Genomic DNA, 23,737 nt, shown 5'->3' on the forward strand with positions numbered 1-23,737 from the left:
GTTTATTCTGTTCTCGGAAAATGGATCCTTGGCTTAACTTGCCAGCAGTCACTTGCTTGTTCTCTCTGCAACAGCCAGACTTGTTCCATTCTCGGAAACAGTCCATTCCCTCACGGCTGGTTTTCTGGAAGTGAATGCATGCTGATGTACGTTGTTTGAGCTGCTGAATGCATTACTGAGCATTCCAATAGGCTGGTGGTTCATTTCATGGAGCTGACGTCATCGCACACATGATGATCTCAGCTCCAAAAGCCAGAAAAAAAAATTCAAAAGAAACCACCGGGAAATTTGGAAATGAAGGGGTGCCACTCGGGAATCGTGGCACCCCTTTATTTGGACCCCAAAACTCAGTAAAGAATGAGTAATTCGGTACAGTTGGGAGGTATAACTAGAGGCACTTTGGTGCTTAGTCTAGCCTAGACTTGTATCACTGGTATCAGGTTACAGGCAGTACAGCCACAGCTGTCTTCCAGATGATTAGTGATCTAAGTAGTGGAAGAATCAGCAAGGGAAGGGGAGATGAGATTGGTCAGACAGCACTGACCAGTCCTTCTCACTAAAAGGTTGGTGACCCAGTGCAGGGTTGTACTGACCCAAAAATGGAGACTGAGGGAAGTGCAACAGCTTGGACAGACAAGTACTTGTGATCTGATCTGCTTAGTAGTGCGCATGCACTGTAGCTGGATTTAGGCTTGTGAGGCATCATCTGCCCAGCATTGTGGATTCTATGTCAGCAGTGCATATGGAATGCTGGCCTCAGTGTGATGGCTTTTCATCCATGTAGAGGGAACAAGTGAGTACAATTTGTAACAGAAGAGCATCATGAGACCCTTTAGGGTCTCACCAGTGTCATCTCAATCTTGTTGCAGCATTTTGATTCCACCTTACCGTTGCATAATATCTGACCTGTCTGTGGGCATGACAGAAAGATATAAAGGGGAAAAAGCACAGTATACAAATCTACTGCATAGTTGGGATATTTAGGTATGTGTAGTACATGCACAGGTGTTAAAAATGATTGACAAACACTTAACAGTTGGCTGTGTAGACAAAAATAAAGTTTTGAAGTCTGGATGACCTATAACACAGTGAACCAAGTCATTGCAAAGAAGTGGAACATGAGAGAAGATGCTTTTAAGAGCTGTAGACAAACCCTAGAATTCAGAAAAAGATTCACCACTCACTGTAATTGCAAGTCGATTACCATGACAGTGAGAAAATGTAATTCAAAGACAGCCATGGCCACAGTGAAAAAGACCTCATTATCAGCCCATTAGCATGTATTTGAATAGCATACTAGCCAGCACTAGCATTGTCAAACCTGACAGTAGTAGTGTTCATCCTAATGACCCATGCATGGCATTGCCAAGGGTGCCCACCTACACACACACACTCACACACGCGCGCGCGTGCACGCACACACACACACACACACACACACACACACACACACACACACACACACACGTACATTCAGTCACCCATGTCCACACACTCCCAGACATTCACACACAATAGCACACACATCTCATTCACCCAACAAGGAAGAGCCTCCCCCCACAGTAGATCTTTCTTCTTTCGGCTTCTCCTGGTTAGGGGTCACCACAGCGGATCATCTATCCGCTCATGATTGGCAGTGGAGTTTTACGGTGTCGAATTGCCAGCCCGACGCCCAACCTTCCACAGAAGGCACACACGCACTCACACCTAGGGCCAATTTAGAGTGCCCAATCCACCTACTGCATGTCTTTGGGATATGGTAGGAAACCAGAGCACCCAGAGGAAACACACGCGACTACAGGGAGGACATGCAGACTCCGCACAGAAGGCACCTAAGCCGAGAATCGAACCAGAGAACCTCTCGCTGTGAGGCAGCAATGCTAACTGCTGCACCACTGTGGCCACCCCTCCCCCCACAGTAGATCACAGTCATGAAAACATTTGCCCATTCACGCACGTGCATGCATGCTCCATCAAATACAAACACACACTCATCTAGACTCCCGATTCCCTACCTAACTCCTGTAGTGCAACCAACCACATAGACACACACACAGATAATCATGCAACTTTATTCATGCCCCTACAGACACTCTAGCACACATTTCCACAGACATGCACACACTTGTGCCATCACACCCCCAAGTCTTCGCTGAACTGCAAGTACTCCCATAGAAGTGAATGGGTGACAGTCACATTTTCCTCCAACAGTGAAATTTTACATTGCCAAGAAATTCTGTGATTCTCTGAATCACTCAGTAGCATAAATAGGGCACCAATGAAATTTCGAAGTGACAGCACATGACTAATTAGCATTATCTGCTCCTCTGGAGTGCTGCATTATTGTGCAGCTCAGCTTGTGAGACAGCCCTTTGCTCTGAGGCCCCTGCTTGTGGAAAACCTCAACAGCAGCATGGTCTAAGAAACAGAAAGGTTTACTGTAAGGTGGAAAATGGTTATGTTATAGTTTCCCCATCACAGTAAATCTTTCTGAATCCCAGCCAAAAAACTTTTGGAGGGAGAGCAGTAGTCAGAAAACAGAAAAAAGGACATGCAGAGTATGAGAAATAAAGGGTCAGAGACTATTGTAACGTGTGGAGTGGGACAGAAAAAGTAAGTATATTCACAAAACACAAGAAATGGAGGATGTGGCAACAGAATATAAGATGATAGAAAGGAGATTGGAGTTTGTAAAGGAGTAAAATGGTACCTGATAAAGGCAAGTTTAGTAAAATAATTTTACAACTGTGTGTAGATATTTGAGACCATAAGGTCAGATGTAATGTTGTGAAGGTCTGGTCACTGATGGCTATAGCTGTTGACATTTGTAAGTATCATTACTTATTTGTCAGACTTGCTGGTTTCCCTGTGGGTTTGCAATGATAGTTCATTAACTCACATTCTGGGAAAAACAGACATTTAGGCTTTGATGAAGGTGATAATTTCTAACAAGAAGGTTTATGTAGCTATATTTTTTTCTATTTGCTGTGGCACTTTAACTACTTAAAATGTGCATTTCATCCAATATAAGATGTTTTCACATTTGTGATGTAGTTTTTTGTTAGTGGTTAGTTGGAAACCTATTTCTTCCACGTGTGTAAAACACTTACTTGAATAATTTAGTTGTGAATGTCTATAATCCTGTCTTGTCAGAATACAGTGCATGTCGGCAGTGAATCCTGTAGTCCAACACTAGGAAACTGTCTTTGTGAAATATGAAGCTGAGCATTTTTTTAGTAAATATTACATGTCCAGAGGACTGCTATTGAAATATTCAGAAGAGCATTTTTTAGAAATTATTAAATGCGCTTTTTGTCTAAGGCTAAGTACACTCAACCTGTTGGGTTGAAATTTAGGTAGATAATGTCAAACTACATAATCAGATTTTATTTCTCCAATTATTTGCTTTCTCTGAGTAACTGGGTTGGCTACATTAACTGAACCTCACTGTAGTTTCACTTTTTTTTTAAATATGCATGTTGGCCTTTACTTTAGCAGTCATTCATTGTGGCATTTCTTTTCTTCCATTTATGGTGTTCTGTGCTGTGCTGTTGGACTTTGTGTGGCTGTTTAAAACATTATTGATTTTTTTATTTGTTAAACAGGTAAAACTATTAAGAACAAGTGCCTCTTTTCAGGGTTACATGGGAACACTTTCTGGTTGAGACAGTTGTTCAGATCGCACTGTAACCAAGCATAACATGACAGCATCAAACCCAGGACTACAGGATGAAACTGATTATCAGTTCATAGTCTTAATTCTTTACACTACGCTGCTTTGTCATAGTTTATTATGCCAGCACCTAACAAGATAGTTCACAGACAACTCAGTTGTTTAAAATCTTGTGTCAGTACACCTCTTACAGCATCCTTATCAGCAACTGCATTTTTCCCTTCATTCCTTCAGTCAAGCACCATGCTTTCAGTTCCATCATGTATCTAATGGACTGCACCACAGTTTTTAATGGAGTCTCTCCTGTTTCACTGAAGTGGCTATTAAAGGTCCAAGAGGCAAAAGCTGAAAATGAAAAAGTATATTTTTATTTTGTCATGAAGTTCTACACAGTCCACACATGGCAACAGCACAATAGCTACTTAGTATTGTTATTTTTATTTTTTTTTTCAAACCCAGAATACCCTCATGGGGTAGACAACTTCACATGATCTTATAAAGCTACCTTTTGTGCATAATTCACTGTTGGAGTACAGTTAATAAGATCATTTATTTATTGGCATTTGTTTAATTAAATTAATTAATCTTCCATAGTTTGTCAAGTCTGATCAGATTTCCATTCACTTAAGATGGATGCAGTATAAAATACTGTTGAGATTCCTGAGTAGACGTGCCAGTAACTGGTTTGCAATGAGATTTATATATTTGTTTCACACACACACACACACACACATATATATATATATATATATATATATATATATATATATATATATATATATATATATACATATGTTGCACAATCTGTAAAAAGTGCTGGTAGAAATATAACAAATATCTGAGATAGCATAACCTTTTTAAAAAGTGGAATGTTGTGAGTTTTAGGTACTGTTTTCCTCCCACCTTCCTTTCCTGAGTTTGCCAGGCTTGTATTTCATGGTTTGCAAACCTCAGCTAATTAGTAAAGCTGCTGTCAGTAATTATTATGTTACTTCACCTTCAGGAATATAAGGTTATCGATCTGTGAAGTCCTAAAAATCCAACAGGTTTATGGCTCCTGAGAGGGAAAGAATTTAGCTTTAAATGACAACGCACAGTAAAAGAGAATTCAATTTTGAGCCTAAAGGAGGAAATTGAAAGACTGATGCAGGGTTAAGCTTCCAGTGAAGTTAGAGAGGAGTCTGAATGAAGTAGTGTTTAATTCTTAATTCATTTATTTTGTCATGCCCCTGGTCATGGACAAGCATGAGCAGTGTGAGTCAGCAATTTGAGGTTATGTTGGGCCTGGTGATAGCATATAATAACATTAATGTATGGCTTGCATGGATACACTGGCAATTCCCAATAGTGTTGTATTGTCCAGTAGGTTCTATGGGACTTAAATGAGAGTTTGGCATTTCTGTTTCAGGATATGGTCCTTTTATAGGATTAAATATTTACTTGGTTTTCAGAGAGACATTAATGGGTGACCTCACATGTACGTAGGGTGATAAGAGGATATAACACTGGAAGGGTTAATTAAAATGTGTCTATAGGATCTTTCTGTGGCGAGAATAGAATTTATGTTCTGATATGTAGGTACAGCCATAGTGAATTATCCTAGATAGGAAAAGAAGTATCTTTGTTTTTGTGGCAGTGTTTAAACTTATTGCAGATGTATTTTTATAAAGTGATGGCCTTATGTTTATGTGGGTATCTCTACTAAATAACATTCTAGATTAGTAGATTTTGAGATGTGGGGTAGTTAAAAAGATACATTTGGAAAGTTATTGCTCCATATATACTATCTTTGAAAATATAAGCCTAAGAAGAATGATAGTATGACTAAACTTTCACTAAAACATAAGTTATTAAATTATCCTCTAATTGACTATTAGCTGATCGGTCTGAAGATGAGGGGGTGGCTGAGAAGCTGACATAGGTGCCTCACATTCAGGGTATTGGTGGTTTCATGACAAATGGTATGATTTGTAATGGGGTATTTTATCCTCTGTTTTAAAGATAAGTACAAATATCTGATATTGGTTTGTTATACTGCAAATCTTAATTCCTTTCATGATAAAATTTGCAATATTGTCTTCCTATCTAGTTGTAGTTGGAAAAATGGTGCAAGATATGTTTTTTCTTGGTACTTGTTAAAGTGCAGCCTCAATAGTGATTTTATCATTCAAGATAGTAGTAATTGTCTGACTGAAGTCTTGAAATGAGAATTAATAATTCATAAAATTTCACATTTTTCCAATTCGTTGTTTGATTGTGGAGTGCCTGTATTGTTGGTATAAGTTAGGGTGCATTTAGGTAAAACACAGTTGTTTAAAAGATGATCTATTACTTTGTTGAATTTAAGAGGTGTATGGTAAAGCAGTATTAAAATTATGTTGAGGGGAACCAGAAATAATTAGTTTTTGGTACTTTTCCATTAACGGGGCAGCAGATGTTGCCAAACATATGTACACATTATGAAAGTCGAGCATAAAGGGATTGAAGAAGACATATTTTACTCTTAACGGAGTAGCTAGCAATCTGTAATTCATTCTTTATTAATGTGTTTGAATTCATCACACTGAATAGCTATTTACTAGCCTCTGAATTCAGTAGTGGATGTCTTTTGTAACTGCTCCCGCTACATTTAAACTTATATGTTGAAGTTGTAGAAACCTAGCAGTTACCGGTGTTTGCCCCCAGCTGGTTGTGCTGTGTGAGTTGTTTCCTTTTTCTTGTGCCCCTGATAATATGTATTATTTTAGAGGTCTAGATGAATAGAAGTGCATTGTGTGTTATTGTTCGTAGTTGAATGAGCTGCGGAAAGGATTGGGTTGGAGGAGCACTCCACTCTTTCTATTTTGTTGCCTGTGTCTGTCTGCATTTTTTCTTCAGTTATGACATTAGTATTCTGCAGCCCGGAGTCGTGTAGTTATTTTTCTGCAGGTCAGCATCTAAGAGGTATGATTTCATTCAATTAATCTTCTGTAAACTGATGTTGGATGTAATATTGTTGAAATTCATTTTTTGAAAGCTTTGTGCATGTTTTGACAGTAGTGGCAAAGAAAGATTGGGCGAAGAGATGAGCTTCAGCCTTCTGTATGGTTACAGCTAATGAAAGTTGAAAATCCCTGCAGCAAGTGTTGCTAACTGTGAACTTTAGCTGTTTAGTGCTGCTGGTAAATCTGCTGAATCCGGACTTATTGGAGTAATATGACTACATTACTCTTTACTTTTCTGTTATTTATGAAGTGTTTAATTTTGAAAGTAGGGGTGTTTCAGGGAGCTTATTATACAGGAATGAAACTTTGTTTTGGGTTTTTGTGCTAAAGTTAACTTTGGTACTGCATGTGTTGACAATCTCAGCATGTAATTAGGATACGTTCTGCGTTACTTTTCCATGTATATTTTGCACCATGCCTGCTGCCCTGTTAATGGAAAAGTACCTAGTTTTTTTAATTGCTTTGAATGCTTTTTGAGTGGAATATATGACTGGATTACAAGTTTGTATTTTTACCATACAATAATGAGATAAAAGAACCAGTGATTTAAAAAATAATGAGACAAGTAAAACAGTGATTTAGAAATAATACACACCCCCGCCATCAACATTAGCCTCTGAAAGAAACTACTCAGGTTCTCAGGATAACAATTCGTTAGCACCATTGGACTCGGAATAATGATTTGAGTCTGTCTTTTAGAATTGCCTTCCACCACGTATGCTGCAACACCTGACCTCAGACTCTTTGAAGTTGATCAACTTTTGAAATCCACCCTTCTAATAAAGGGTCTGGTCTTTTACCTGTCTTGGAGTTCAAAGTTGTTCAGTCAGCGCATTCTGGAATGGGCTGTTGTCCTTGTCCAGGTATGTCGTCATTTTTAGAGTGTGGAACTGTTCACTCTTCTTCTCTAGAAATGGTTGATCATTCATTTTTTTTATCTGATTTGGCCATATATTTGTCTTCCAGTTAGGAGGGTACCACATACTGAGGGATGACACTCCCCTGCAAAAAAAAAAAAAAGAAAAAAAAAGAAAGCATTAATAGTGTGTCATTGAATTGTGAGCTGTCTGTTTAGGCACTAGAGATAAAGTAAATTTTTCATAATTCTGAGAACTGCAATTTTGCGTCTACCACGTGTGATAGGGAGCTGGTTATGATCTTGAGGGTTGCCACTACAGAAAGATGTTGACTGTCATCACATCTGTGGTATCATTATCTTTATATTTTGTTTACTGGCTTATGCAACTGGGCAAATTCCAGTTTATGTGGGGGGGGGGGGGGGGGGCAGCAGAAAATCCTGTTAGAAGTAGCAGCAATTGAACAAATCCACCGTGTAACATGTAATCTCTATGTGATGTTATGTGGCAAGTTTATAATTTAATCATTTGGTTTACAGAGTAGTTTAAATTGTACCTACACGGTTGTCTTACTTTGAGGTGAGTGAGGTTCACAGTTGCTTTGTAGCTACCTACAGTATGCAAATAACCACAAAGACACACAAAAGCTGATTCAGTAAGCAACCACAGTTAGTGTAATGATAGTAACTGCCTCAGTAAAACAGTCATGACATCCTGGAAGCATACCTCTCAACATAACAGATTTTTATAGGTTCATAGGTTCATACTAGGCTATCTGCCCTAGGGTATTTATAAGCCTAGCCAGAATGTGTTTGGCTTTCGCCACCCATTTTAAATTTATTTTGCTATGCCCTTTTTCGAGGTTAGTATACCGTACCCCTGTCTAACAGTGACACAGAAGTGATACCTGGGGTAAACCTACGATCTCCCATCCACTCATCAAGAGTCCTCTTGAAGAGAGTCAATATGGGACTCTGCCTAACCTGGACTGGGATTTTATTCCAAAGCGAAGGGAGCCTCTGGGTTATGAATCTGTCCCCCCAGCATGTCCTATTTATTTCAGTGCTGAGGTTCAAGTCTCTCGAGCGCGTAGCTCGATGGAATTTGGATTTTCTGAGGTGCAGCATGTCCATTAATTCCGGGTTGGACATGGCTTTATACGTCAGGCACAGATCGCCTCTGAACAGGCGGTATACAACTGAGTAGAGCTGGAGTTTCTTTAACCGGGCAGCATATGGCATCTATTTGAGCCCTTTGATCCTCTTGGTGAGGTAATTTTGGGGTCTTTCCAGTTGCTGCAGGTGTCTGGTAAGGTACATCCCAAAAGGGGCATTGTACTCAATTATGGGCCTGATGAGGGATGAGTAAAGAGGCACGATGACCTCCCCTGATCTAGATGTGAATCCCTTCATGATTAGGTGGGCTATATAAAATGTTTTTCTAACCACTTTGGCCACGTGGTTGTCAAATGAGAGATTGCTATCAACTTGGGTCCCCAGGTCCCTAATTACTTCTTCCGTACTTAATGGATTACCACCTATGTGGTAATTTGTGGGCACTTTGTTTTTGCCAAAGGGGATGACTATACACTTTTTGGCATTTAGCTTGAGGCCATGGCTCTGGCACCAGTTGTCTGTTTCTATGAGGCCCTTTTGGAGGATGCTTATGTCGGCTGGAGAGTCGATTATGGCACCCAGTTTGCAGTCATCTGCGAACTTGGTCAGTCACAGTCCTTCGTGTTGGCCTGTACCTCCGAGAAATATATACCGAACAAGAGAGGTCCCAGGACTGAGCCTTGTGGGACGCCACTTGTAACTGGTTTGGAGTCTGACATGGCTCCAGCAATTCTAACCATGTGGGTTCTGTCCTTGAGCCAGTTTGCAATCCATCTAGTGACATAGGGGTTTATATTTAAGCTGGTGAGCTTATCTATAATGCCCGAGTGGGGTATTGTATCAAAGGCTTTTGCGAGGTCCAGGTAGGCTGTGTGGACCACCTTCCCCTCGTCAATGGCCTTGGTGACTGTTTCAAAGAAATCAACCAGGTTTAAGAGGCAGGATCTGCCCTTAACAAAGCCGAACTGGGTAGGATCCAGTGTCTGTAGGTCCCCAATATCTTTATTTATGAGGTCCATGATGATCCTTTCCATAGCTCTGCAGACCAAGCTAGTCAGGCTTATGGGGCGATAGTTTCCAGGATCCGTTGAGGCACCACCTTTATGGAGAGGGACCACTGTTGCTGTACGCCACTCTTTGGGTACATATCCTGTAGTAAGGCTGAGATTGAACAGTAGTTTTATGTTTGGGTTTAGCTCTTCTTGGAGTTCATGTAGGACACAACCCGGGACACCGTCTGGTCCCATTGATGCTGTGTTTTTTGCTTTGGAGAGGGCGTCTCTTACCTGAGCATCTGAGATGTCAGGGGGGCAGCACTCTGCTGGGATAGATATTTGCCCTTTTGGTGGGAGTTTGCGCTGAACCTGTCAGCTAGGATGTTGGCAATGTCTGTGGGTTCAGTGTATTTTTTGTCATTTTGGACTAATTCTGAGCATATCTGGGAATTACCACCCATGTTCCTAACATAACTAAAGAAAGCCTTGTGATTATCCTTAGTGTTCTGTGCAATTTTTCTCTCGAAGCTGGCCTTAGACAATTTTATGAGTGCCCGCAGTTTTTTGCTAATACTGATCAGTGATGCCTTCCCTTTTTGGGATTTTGCTCTATCATTTAGTAGCTTCCTCCTTCTATTGTATAGTTTTTTATGGCTGGGGTCCACCAGACAGGACGTCTGCCTTTGGAGGATTGGGTCTTGGTTTTATTTGGGATCGCATGATCCATGCATTCCTGAAGGTGTTCATAGAATGCGTTTATAAAGGATTCTGCGGTCTGGGCCGTATTTTCCACAGGCCCGGGGGCTTTGAAGGATTCCACCTCGGTTTTGAGGAGTGTGAAATTTGCTTTAGAGAAGTTTTTCACTGTGGTTTTCTGGGCAGGGGGTGGGGTCGGGATGTGAATATGCAGTGAGATTAGTTTATGGTCTGATCTTACCAGTGAGGGATACACTTCTGGTCTGGAGCATAGAGTCCCCATGTTGGTGATGATCAGGTCCAGTATGTTTTCCCCTCTTGTGGGAGTGGTAACAAGTTGTTCCATAGCATTTGAGTTTATAAATTCTAGGAACCTTTGGGCTAGGGTGTTGGAGCTAGAGTAATGCTCCCAGTCTATGTTTGGGTAGTTGAAGTCGCCCAATATAATGGTGTTTGGAGAGACCTTCGTATTTTCCAGTGTTCTCAGAAAGGCCGAGTGGGGTTCCTGGGTTGGGAGGGTGGTCTGTAGCAGGCTATAAACTGGAAGGCAGTTTTACCCACTGTTAGTTGCACATGGATAGTCTCTGATGCTTCGTGCTTTGCCCCCAACCTGGAGGTGTGGGTATCTTTGATGAATACCGATACTCCCCCTCCTTTTGTGGTTCGGTCCAAGTTTTGGGGCCGAAAAGCATGGTATGAGGTATAACCTGGTAGTGCTGGGGTGCTCTCGGGAGCCCTGAACCAGGTTTCTGCTACTGCACAGATATCGATGTTCTCCATGCTAAGGAGAGTTTCGAGTGCGTGCATCTTGAGGTTTAGACTTCTGGCATTGAGTAGCATTACTCTTAGTTTCTTATCCCTTGTGATACCTATGGAGGTGGGTTTGTCTTTTGAGCCTTGCCTAAAAAAGGCACTATGGGGGTAGCAAGAGCCTTTGCCAATATCCGAAAGCCCAGGGGTGACAGGTGCAAGCCGTCCCTAGCGAAGCATCGTGGCTTGTCGAGCATATCATATTTTCGTATGTTCCACATAAAATCTGTAGTTTCTTGGCAAATCATTAAGAATAGAAGTCACTATTATATATTCACTACTTCTGATATAGTTGGTAACTACAGTAATGAAGATAAAACAGCTTGAATTGAGATCTTTAGAAAATTGTGTGAACAATACATCCAGGGGAGGAATGAGGTTTGAAAGAAGGCAGGACTTAAATGAGCTATGTAATATTTCACTGAAAATGATTGGTTAGATTGTAAATGATGTATAATGTTTACAACTGGGAGTGTGTCAGTATTGTTTGTGATGTAAAATGCTTGTAACCAGCATTGTGTCAGTGTGGAATATTTTCATTTATATAAATGTATGATTTCTTATGTTATATGTGATGGTTTAATAAAGACGTTTCTTGTTTAAAAAAGGGGCAGGAGTTGAATAATTTATGCAATGTTGCTTAGGTTATATGATATATAGCAATATATGTGAAGTATGATGTTTGCTAATGTTAATTTGTTAATACAGTTTGATAACTTTGGTATAAATGTAAATTTGCCTATGCCACATTTGATAATTCAATAACAGTATTTATTTAAAAAAAAAAGAATAGAAGTCACTAAATGACATACGTTTGAGTTTTAGACTTCATATACTCTAGAAAATTCATGCCAATACAAAACTTGTTACTCTAGCAACTTTCTAAGTTTATAAGAGCAATATTTAAAATCTGTCCCTATAAATGTGCTTTTGTCCACCCCTTATCTTAGGCTTTGTCCAAATTTCTTGCAGTAAGAGGTAGAGAGATATTTATGGAAACTCTAAATTTAGGGAATTCTTAAAGATGTAGTAAACTATACATTTCATTCCTCTCCTCACATTTAACTGCATTAAGAACAGTAAACTTGTATTTTGTTCAGCTGTACTTTAGACTAGAGACTCACATGCCATACATGATTTCTTTTCAGATACAAAATTTGCAAAAAAAAAAAAAAATAAATAAATAATATATATATGCTATGTAGTGTCGTATTCTTTTACCTTAGAAAGAAGACGCGGGACAACTGTGTGCAGTTGGTACCAACTCCAAACTTTATTGACCGGCCAACATACATTACAATACACCAACTTCCTGTCTCACAGCCCTTGCGTCATGCACTTTCCCCCGCCCCCAAAGAGCACTAGCTAAGGCAAAACAACACAGTCCATTGAATACACCACATCTCCTTTTCCATAAGGCCCCTTTTCACTTAACACAAAACCCAGATCTATTCAATTTCTTCCACTTCACTACGAACTTGGTACATTGACACAAAATGCTCACTTAGCCACATTCAGATTACTATAAACCCCAATGACATTGTTATTTATACCCTGATCTTCACAGGTCCAAACGGTCCGGCTTGTTAATAACTCTTCCTGATCTGGTCCTCACAACATCACTATGTGCCCGGGTTCGGGAAGGCCATTGCAAAATGGCAAGGCCTCATCGGTCTTACTTAGCACACTTTCCGGACACCCAGGGTTTGATTCACAGTCAGGCTCAGGTAAGGGAATCAAATGCACACGGTTTCGCAAGACAGTCCCTTGGGGCACATCTACCTTAAATGACCTCGGCGAGTAATGTTTTTGATCTACAGTACCTGGGGTCTTCATATCTGTCACCCACACCTGGTCACCGGGCAACACATCCCCCAGCGGCCTTGCCCGATGGCGTCTGTTGTAGTTTTCGCCATTATACACCCTCTTCTCCCCCTCTTTCCCCATGAGCCTTCTCCAGTCCGGCAGCACAGGGTCCAACTGCGAAGGATGAATCGGAAGAGAGGTCCGCAGCCGTCGTCCCATAAGAAGTTCCGCAGGGCTATAACCATTCTGCAGTGGCGTTGTCCTGTACGCCAAGAGAGCCATGTACGGATCGGCACTTTTTTTTAGCAGGTTCTTCACCGTCTGCACCGCACGTTCTGCCTCCCCGTTACTCTGCGGGAACCTGGGGCTGCTTGCGACATGCTCGAAGCCATAAGCGGTTGCAAAGGCCGCAAAAGACTGCCCTGAAAACTGAGGTCCATTATCAGACACAAGTACCTCTGGGATACCATGGCGAGCGAAGAAAGATTTTAGGTGGGTGATGACCTCGTTGGATTTGCTATGCTTCAACAATGCGATCTCAAGAAACCTGGATAAGTAGTCCACAGCAAGAAGGTAAGTATGTCCTTTTAGTTCAAATAAATCCGCCCACTCTTTGCCATGGTCGGTCAGGACATTCTGTTGGAATGAGGGGCTCAGGAGGATTCCTTCTCTCTGAGATGCACGTCCTGCATCTTAAAACCATGTCATTTATCTGTTGGCTAAGCCCAGGCCACCAGACGGTCTGACAGGCTCTGGCTTTGCACTTCACAATGCCTTGATGTCCCTCATGCAATTTCAACAACACCTCATTACGCATGGCAGAGGGGATAACAAGGCGCGAATCTTTTAAAAGCAACCCATCTTTCACTGTTAGTGTGGAACGATCTGGCCAGTAGCTCTTCAGTAAGGGTTCCTGGTTCGCATACAGCGGCCACCCCTGGCTGCACAAGTCCATGACCCGCGCACACACACTGTCCGCTTTCAGCTGCTCCCGTAGTGTTTGGAGGAAGGATGGCTCCACCTGCATGTTTTCCACAATACTGTTCACGTAGATATCCGTGTCCTCCATTAACTCTGTTTCCTCCGGGGTTAGCCTGGTTTTAAGTGGAGAACGTGACAGGGCATCTGCCACCCACAGTGATTTCCCTGGAGCGTACTGCACCGTGTATGAGAACTGCATCAATCTCATCCTAAAGCGTTGGATTCTGGGCGGTAGAAGATCCAGCGCCTGACCTCTCAGCAATGAAACCAGGGGTTTGTGATCAGTCTCTAGACAGAACGATTTGCCTAATAGGTAATCTCGAAAGCGTTCACATGCCCAGGTAGACGCTAGAGCCTCTTTCTCAACCTGTGCATATCGTTGCTCTGTGGGTGAGAGTGACCTTGATGCGTATGCCACGGGTCTCCAGCCGTCCTCCCATTGTTGCTGCAACACGCTCCCTAACCCAAAGGATGATGCATCCGCGGAAACCTTCGTCTCCCTCTCCGGGTCATACACAGCCAAAACTGGAGGTGAGGTGATTGCCTCTTTTAAGTCATTGAATGCCTTTTCCTGGTCCCCACCCCAGTACCAGCTGTTCTTTTTTGATAATAAGTCTCTCAAAGCTCTGTCCCTCTCAGCCAAATGAGGGATGAACTTTCCCACCTGATTCACCATGCCCAGGAAACTCCTGAGTTCTCCTACTGTAGCAGGTGCTGCCATCTCCGTGATGGACGCGGTCCTCCTTGGGTCCGGGCTTATACCAGAATTCGTAATGACATGGCCCAAGAAGGTCACTGTGCCCCTCGACAGGTCACATTTCCCTACATTCAACGTAATACCTGCTTCTTCCAGTCTCTTTAATACCGCGTGAAGTCGGGCATCGTGCTCCTCCTGGCAACGCCCCCAGACCAACACATCGTCCATGTGACAAATCACACCCTCTAATCCTTCAATGACCTCTGCCATCATGCGTTGAAAGTGTTCGGGTGCAGAATTAATGCCAAAGGGAAGGCGATTGAAGCGGAAATGCCCAAAAGGGGTTATGAATGTGGTAAGCGCAGCCGACTCCTCTGACAAAGGAATTTGCCAAAACCCCATATTGGCATCCAGTTTGCTAAACACCTTCGCCCCAGCAAGCATCCCAAGACTCTGCTCAACCGAGGGCAGCACGAACCTTTCCCTGCATACGTATTCATTTAGCTTAGTGTAGTCTACACATAGTCTCAGCCTGTTACTGTCTTTCTTTGGGACTACCACCATGCCTGCACACCAATCAGTAGGTTCTTCCATTCTGGTAACGACACCCAGCACCTCCATCCTCATTAACTCCTCTTTCACTTTCCCCATCAATGGCAGTGGTATCCTCCTGGGGGTCTTCAGAGAGTATGGCACCGCCTTTGGCTGAAGCTTTATGTGGTATTTCCGCTGCACTACCCCCAACCCGGAGCACAAATCCGGGTATGAGGTCTTCAAAGACTCCATGGTGATAGTGTCAACACGTTTCAGGAGGCCCAGCCCCAAAATAGCAGGAAGGTCTAAAAGCGGCATGCGGAGTCCTTTTACAACATACACTTTCTCGCATGTCTGTCTTTGTCCATAGCCGAGCTGAAGCTCCAAGGATCCTGCAACCTCCAGTGGCATCCCTCCAGGACCCAACAAGGGTTTCTCCGGCTGCTGGAGCACAGGAGCATTCTTCCCACTGAACAAGTTGTGCAGGTCTGACTTGGAGATAACAGTAACATCCGCCCCCGTGTCAAGCTTGAAAGTCATAGGTGTGCCCTGTATTTTCACCTCCACAATCCAGGAATGGTTCCCGGAGGAGACAGAACCAAGGAAGAACCCCTGTTCTTCACGCTCACCCGGCTCCTCGTCTTCCTCAATACTCTGCACCGCCTTGAACTGTCGGCAGACCCGCTGGTAGTGGCCCTTCTTCCCACACGAGCGACATCTTGCAGCAGTCGCCGGGCATAGGAGTCTATGGTGAAATGGCCCCCCACACCTGTAACACTGCGAGCTCGGAGCGTCTTTACTCTTTTGCGCCTGGCGCTGAAAAATCGGTGCCAAGGGCTTGCCCCAACCTTTCGAGGCCTCCGGCCTGCGTCTGGTGTCCTGTGGTGTCTGCACAGCATTCACGTTATACTGCAGGGCGGTACTGTCGCACCGCAAGGCCGTTTGCTGCTTCTTAACCTCCTCCGACTGTCTGGCCATATTTACAGCTCTCTAAGTCCAACTCTTTCTCCATCTGCATCCGCTCGGACAGTCTGGTGTCTGCCAAGCCCGCAACAATTCTATCCCTTATAAGCTCGTCGTGCAGCGTCCCATAATTGCAGTGTTCGGCTAAAGCATGCAGGGCAGTAACAAAACCATCAACAGTCTCGTTCAGTTCTTGTTTTCGCATGTTAAATCGTGCACGTTCATAAACAATGTTCTTTTTGACAATAAAAAATCTTTCTAAACCATCTTTCACTTTGGCATACTCCTGGTGCTCTGCCTCGGTTAGCTTGAGGCCTCTCAAGACATCGTCTGCCTCATCGCCCATACAGTATATCAGGGTGTTCACCTGGTTCCCTTCTGGGTTGGAAGATAAATTACTGGCCTGCCGGAACCGTTCAAACCGGCGTATCCATCGTGTCCATTCGTGGGGTTTGGAGAAGTCAAAGGGCTCTGGCGGCTGAATACTGAACGTAGCATTGGGAGCGCTAGCCGCCATGTTGATTCTAGCTCGTGGCTGCCGACCATTCTCGTCGTCCGACATGTCCGCTCTCCACGTCACTTGGCCACTCGTACGGTCTTCAGCAAGAGGTCAGCACTCCCAGGCACAGCCACACAGCACTTCTGACACCATGTCGTATTCTTTTACCTTAGAAAGAAGACGCGGGACAACTGTGTGCAGTTGGTACCAACTCCAAACTTTATTGACCGGCCAACATACATTACAATACACCAACTTCCTGTCTCACAGCCCTTGCGTCATGCACTTTCCCCCGCCCCCAAAGAGCACTAGCTAAGGCAAGACAACACAGTCCATTGAATACACCACAGTAGTAGCATTATGATTCAGTCCTTGTTGTTGTAGCTTGTAAAATAACTTATCTAGTTGATTTTTGTTTAATGACTGCACTATATTTAGGTAATTTCCAGTCATTAGTAAATGATGTTGAAGTCTAGCTGGTGGTAAAGCTGCATCCAGTTGTTGGTCATATTTAAGCAGATTATTTGTAGTAGATCGTGTAACTGAGGAACTGACATGTACAGAGTCACTATTAGGATGCTTGTGTGAGTCACACTCTGGAACATTTGGAGAACTTCGTGAAAGTTCTTGGCTTAGACTGCCCCTTAATAGCAATTTCTCCGTTACTTTCCTAACCTGAATAAAACCAGTCCAGTTCAGTGCAAGATTATTATTTCTTTTTCAGGTTCGACCTAATGTAGGTCCTTGGAGGATTAAGACACACCAATCACAATAGCATATTGTTGCTCCAAGTGTTTTGCAACTTGATTTGGAATTCTGAGCTTCTCTTCTGGTCTCTGCATAAAATATATCTTGGTTGACCAATCACAGTAACATTTCTGTTTCTGTTGAACAGCTTACTAGGCAGCTTGTACATTTGGTGTTTTTTCTAGGTGAAACAGAACCAAGGTTATTGACAACTGTGGTCTCATTTTCTTCTCATCACCAGTTGTTAAAGGACACAGAGGTCAATGTGGAGGGTTTCCCTATTCAGAAAGTGCAAGACAGCACTCCTGCTTTAAGCCAGCAACATTTTTTATAATTTGAATCAATCTCTCAATTTGACCATTTGATTGAGCATATCTTGGAGATGATGTGGTGCGTCAGAATATCTGCTGTTATGAAAAAGCTCTGAATTCTTGACTTACAGACTGCAGACTATCATCTGTGATAAGTATGTCAGGAGTACCATGTGTAAAAAATGACTTCAAGAATATTGACAGTTTATGAAGAGGCATCCCTATTTTTCTAACCTCAGGGCACTTAGAGTACTGTTCTACACAGATGGGGTGCTAACATTCTTTGAACTGAATAAGATCAGAAGCAGCTTTACATTATCTAGGACCTTTTGAAAGTACTATTGCATTTTTGGAGTTGCTTTTGAGCTCTATGTGGCAGATTTAACATTTTTAACTGTCTAAATATGTCCATATTTTTCAAAACCTGCAAACTATTACTCACAAGATGTGGAAACTCTGTGTCTATATTAAGATGTCAAAAGACGAGTTAACCGAAGGCGTCTTTATCAACACGTAAATATTGACCTTTTCAAATGCCGAATGTTCACTTCACAGGGGAAAAAATTTCTCAACCGTAGACAAATAAACCAAACTTTCACACCCTACATAGTGGTGGGCTGTGCCCCCCACACCCCCTAACTAAATATACCAACTCCGAGATCATACTACAGTGGGGAAAAGGGCAAATCCCCGATGACAGCCAAGTGATTTTTTCCCCTGGGAAAAAAAAGCTGAAGTGGCCATTTGGCATTTCACAATGTCAATATTTACGTGTTGATAAAGACGTGTTTGGTTAACTCATCTTTTGACATCGTAATACAGACCTGAAACTCCGATAAGTCTTCTGATGAAATTGGTGAGTGTAGGATTTTGGACGAAACTGGGTTAAAATATTCTCATTGTGACATTTGATGTATATTGTGGGCACAGTTTCTTCACTGTGTATTTCCTTGCCTGGTTTATACACAGCAGTTAAATCAAACCTCTTTAGTAGCAGTCATATTCTGTACAGTGTCAATGGACTTTTTATGCAGCGGTTTAGGAAAGATGCTCTGTAGCAGCTTATGAAAAGATTCTGCTGTAACCTGTCTGTAATACTTACATTCATAGAGCTTCTTTCAGTGATACACAATAGCCAGTAACTATTTTTCTGTTTGAACACACTTTGTTTGAGCCTCTGTCATAGCTCTTAACCTGTTAATGCATCTGGTTCGTTCTTGTATAACCACATTGCTTCAGTGCCAGATTGACTGGCATCAGTCTGCAACACAGCCAGGTTTGTTATATCATAATAACATAGTGTTAAAGTCTCAGTCACTAGATTCCTGAGAAGTACAACATTTCTCTGTTACAGCTAATACTAATGTCATATATCCTCCTTCTCCTAGGGTTGCCTTTGCATGGCAGTTAACTCAACAGATTTGTAGCCGAGGAGCCTAGAGATGGCAGAAGTGGACCACCTGCTTCTGCTGTACGAGTCATTTCCTTCATAAACAGGGAACAAACCAATACTTTTTTAAATAGATTGAACTGCACTTTTGTACTATTGCCACCCTTGTATCTTGAGGCCTAGTATTTCATATGTGATGTTTACCTGTCATGCATTCAGTATTACAGCAAAAGCATTGGTAGTGCTGTGGTAGCTTCTGACTTCAGTTAATCTCAACACTCTGTGATGATTGTACTAAACCAGGTAATGAGCTTTTTCACACAGACATTTGCAGATTCTCATTAAATTATCCTAACATAACAGGTATACTTAAGTTGTGGTTTTGGCACATCATCAGATACTGTAAGATGTACTCTGCCTCCCTGCTGTGATAGTATTGAGTATTGGGATAGTCCTGCAGGGTAATAGAGGCTGTCAACAATGCTGTATTAATTCTTGCGGAATCTGCCTCTACATTGCATTAAATTGTAAAGGCAGATTCAAAGCAGGCTAAGACAAAGGTAATCAGCGGTTCAGATTTAGGCCATAGTAACTAGCATAACAGGAAAATTTAATGTTAGTTGCAGCTTAGTCTGAACCACTTAGTTTAAAAAAAATACAACAAAAATGTGGAATTTTAAGACTGGAAATTAATTTTAAATATTAATTTTTTGCAAAAGTTTATTTGAAAAGGTTGTGCGTTAAGCCAGTTTTGAAGAATTTGTCTACAGATAGATTTTTAGGAGATGGATGTAGGAGTTCCAAAGCAAAGGTGTAACCATAGCAAAAAGTATTATCAGACAAATTACACAACATGAACTCTTGTAAACTGCATCATTTTACATTATAAATCTGATTTATTTTGAAGGAAAGTAGGGTGACAGTTGCTCTGAAGATAATATGCATTATCTTGTATAAAGTTTACTTGCCTTATTTTTGGTGATAGTCTTAACAAATGATAGCTTATGAAGACCTACTGATTGTTTTGAATTGCATTCTTTAGGTCAGTTCAGAGCATTGTTGAAGATATTCATTTGGGAAGAAGTGAACAGTATGGTTCAGAGACTCTGCGTGATCTGCAGAAGTTGTTACCTGAATCAGAAGAGGTAGGTGTTCTGCATTATTTTTAGTAGCCTGTTCTCAATATTTTGGACATGTGTATAATTTCATCTTTAAAGTGGACTGTGTCAGGAGATTGTCTATATCTGTAGAATTCTAACATGACTTCAAGCATATCTAAATTCTAAACCACAGATGTTCTTCGTGTTTCACTGTTGCAGTCATCACTTGTGAGGTTATCCCTGCTGGGTAGCCCTTGGTCGGCCCAAATATCAGAGTGAAGCTTTTCCCCTGCGCCGGCTGCTGTCGCGAGTGAACTGACATCACGTCATCAGTGGTATAAAGGAGAGCAGCCGGCGCCATTACATCAGTCTTTCTTGCTGTGGTGCTCGAAGCAAAAGCAGTTTGCGTGTGTGCTGGTCGGTCATTGCCAGAGTGGAAGTTGAATCTGAAAATGACAAAAGTTAAGTACCCCGTTGGGCACCTTTTTCTTGCACTAACCGATGTCCGAAAAAATAAATAATTGTCTCCACTGTGGAAAACAAGTACCACAGCGAGACTTCCATACCTTGTGCGTTACTTGTCTAGGCCCAGACCACGACATCCCCCCATTGTTGGTACTGCGCACTTTTCAATTCTAGGACTATTCACCGTAGAGCTGAATTTGTAGCCAGGCATTTCTGAAGTAGTTCCTTGCATTACGAAATGGCATCCATCAGTCTGCCGTCTGTGGATATTCCCAAAAAACTAAAAGATAAAGAAAGGGACACACCACACAAACTTAAGCCTTCAGATGACCCATCCCAGAAGCAAGTCGTCATTTCTCAGGAATTCAGTGAGGTGCATTCGCAGCCCCTGATGCCCGACTTGTTTCCTTCACAAGCATCTACAGAGACCCTTTCCGAGTCCAGAATGCCACGGGGAATGATTCATCATCCGATCCCTTGGTTGTCTCCGCTTTGGTTGGGTTTGGAGCCACTACGCAGGCACTGGCTTCCAAGGAGGTTCTTCGCACAACTGATTCAAGGCAAAAATTGACATCTTCTCCTCCTACTACTGCATCCCAATGACAAACGGATTTATTATGGTCTAAAAGCACAGCACCAACAATGGGGGACGTCATGGTCTGGGCCTAGACAAGTAACACACAAGGTATGGAAGTCTCGCTGTGGTATTTGGTTTCCACATTGGAGACAATTATTTACTTTTTTTGGACATCGGTGTCAACGTTTACGGGTGTTTTATTGATGGTGTAGTTACCCAGGGTGGCAGGCTTCCCAAAAGGTACTGTAATGTGTTTCTTGGTACTGAGTTTTAAACCATGGCTTTGACATCGTGTTTGTCTGTATTAGACCTTCCTGAAGGGTATTCTCATTTTGGAGATAATCTTCCAGTTTGCAATCATCTGCAAACTTGATTAGTCAGAAGCCTTTGACATTGGCGTTGACATTTGAGAAATAGATGCCAAACAGAAGTGGACCGAGCATAGAAACCTGAGGGACTTCACTGGTGGCCTCATAGATTCTAACCTCCTGGGTCTGTCAATGAGCCAGTTAGCTATCCAGCATGATATAAAGGGGTGTATACCTAGTTCCATAACTCACACCCATCCTCCCCCTGTGACTCTCCAGCACTTGTGCAGTTAATTGAACACAGGTACTCTGGGGCACAGTAAGGGCTTTATTCCTCTGTGCCCCAGGGCCCCTTAAGTTCAGAATAATATCAGCCATTCAAGTGCTTCCTAATATTGTGAGTGAAAAAGTTTAACAGAAAGTGTGACAATAGTCAAGGACAGGGAACCATTTCTTTCAGAATGTATTACAGAGCTTAGATGACTAGCAGAGTTGGTGTATGAGGACTAAAATATTGTCATGTCTGGAAGCAAAATTAGCATTTTTAAAGAGCAAGCCAAGCTTAAAGGAAATATATGTTGCTGGTATGGTACTTATGTTATTTTGTCTACTGCATGACGTGCAGACAGGAAAGAAAGAAGCTTGTCCTTGTAGTAAGTGAGCACAGTGCAGGCATGTGAGAAATTATTCATTCATCTAAAGAGAAAATATTGAAGTATAGCTCACAATGTATAACCTAGATATTGTTATTTATATTACTCAGTAAATATGATATTTTCCTTCCAACTAAAAGGTTTTATATAACTGCAGAATATGACAGACATGTTGAAAGAATTATGATTTAATCTCTCGAATCAAAACCTAGTTGATAAGCTTTCATAGTACTTTCCAAAATTCACCTGCCGAGCTTTATTCTTCGCTTGAGGTGAATTTCTTGATGTCCATTCAAGTATACAACAATCTGGTTATGATCAGAGACCTCATCATAATCCTCTAGTTTATATCCTGTCGCCAACAGGAAGCATTACATGCTACCACACATATACAGAAAAAGGGCGTCATGTAAGCATTAGATTTTACAGGTGGACAGAAACATCACAGACAGATGTGGATGAATAACAGTTCTGGTCACAATAGTCTCTGATGCTGCACGTCCTGCTAACACACAAACATTTAATGCAACAAACTCTTTCAACACTATAATAGCAACAACTTCTCTGAATCTCCTGCTAAGCTATCAGCCACTGATCCTTCTTGTAAAAGTTAAAACTTTCTCTGTTAACATTCTGAAAATAAGGAAGTATCCATATAAAAGGCAGAGCTCTCACAATTGCAAGCATTGTTATAATGAGACAGGAAGATATATTTCAATAAGGTATAGTCTTGGTATAAGACTGACTCGGTCTGCAGTTATATAAAACCTTTTAGTTGGAAGGAAAATATCATATTTACTGAGTAATATAAATAACAATATCTAGGTTATACATAGTGAGCTATACTTCAATATTTTCTCTTTAGAAGGGTCTCACAGAAACGGATAACTGGTGCCAGAGCCATGGCCTAAAGTTAAATGCCAAGAAATGCATAGTCATACCCTTCGGGAAAAATAAGGTTACCCCTAGCTACCATATAGGTGGCAATCCCCTGAACACAGAAGAAGTTATTAGGGACCTGGGAACCCAGGTTGACAGTAGCCTTTCATTCGACACTCATATTGCTAAATTAGTTAGGAAGACCTTCTACATTGCCCACCTTATCATGAAGGGATTCACATCTAGATCAAGGGAAGTCATAGTCTCCCTATACTCATCACTCATCAGACCAATGATCGAGTACAATGCCCCATTCGGAATGTATCTGACCCGACACTTGCAGCAGCTGGAGAGGCCACAAAAGTTCCTCACCAAAAGGATAAAGGGTCTCAAAATCTGTCTTATGCTGCCCGACTGAAAGAACTCCAGTTATATTCAGTTGCTTACCGCTTGCTCAGAGGTGACCTATGCCTGACATACAAGGCCATGTCAAACCCAGATTTGATGAACATGCTTCATCTCAAAAAATCTAGATCCCTCAGAGCCACAAGGGCGGGAGACTTAAACCTCGACACGGTTATTAATAGGACGTGCTGGAGGGATAGATTCATCACCCAAAGACTCCCTATGCTGTGGAACAAAATCCCGGTTTATGTGAGGCAGAGCACCTCGCTGGCCTTGTTCAAGAGGAATCTTG

The 23,737-nt window shown here is 42.0% G+C and overlaps 1 protein-coding gene across 1 annotated transcript in view; it reads left to right on the forward strand.

Annotated features, from left to right (window-relative positions):
- Positions 1–23,737, forward strand: part of FHDC1 (FH2 domain containing 1) — a 1,772,510-nt gene that overhangs the window by 932,858 nt on the left and 815,915 nt on the right. Inside the window, exon 5 of the mRNA XM_044062462.1 lies at positions 20,101–20,203. Within this exon, the coding sequence (XP_043918397.1) occupies positions 20,101–20,203 (103 nt within the window). The remainder of the gene's footprint in view (positions 1–20,100; positions 20,204–23,737) is intronic.

The sequence above is a fragment of the Protopterus annectens genome, chromosome 2.part1 (assembly GCF_019279795.1).
Source record: "Protopterus annectens isolate FY-2018-M chromosome 2.part1, PAN1.0, whole genome shotgun sequence".
NCBI classification, from domain to species: Eukaryota; Metazoa; Chordata; order Ceratodontiformes; family Protopteridae; genus Protopterus; species Protopterus annectens.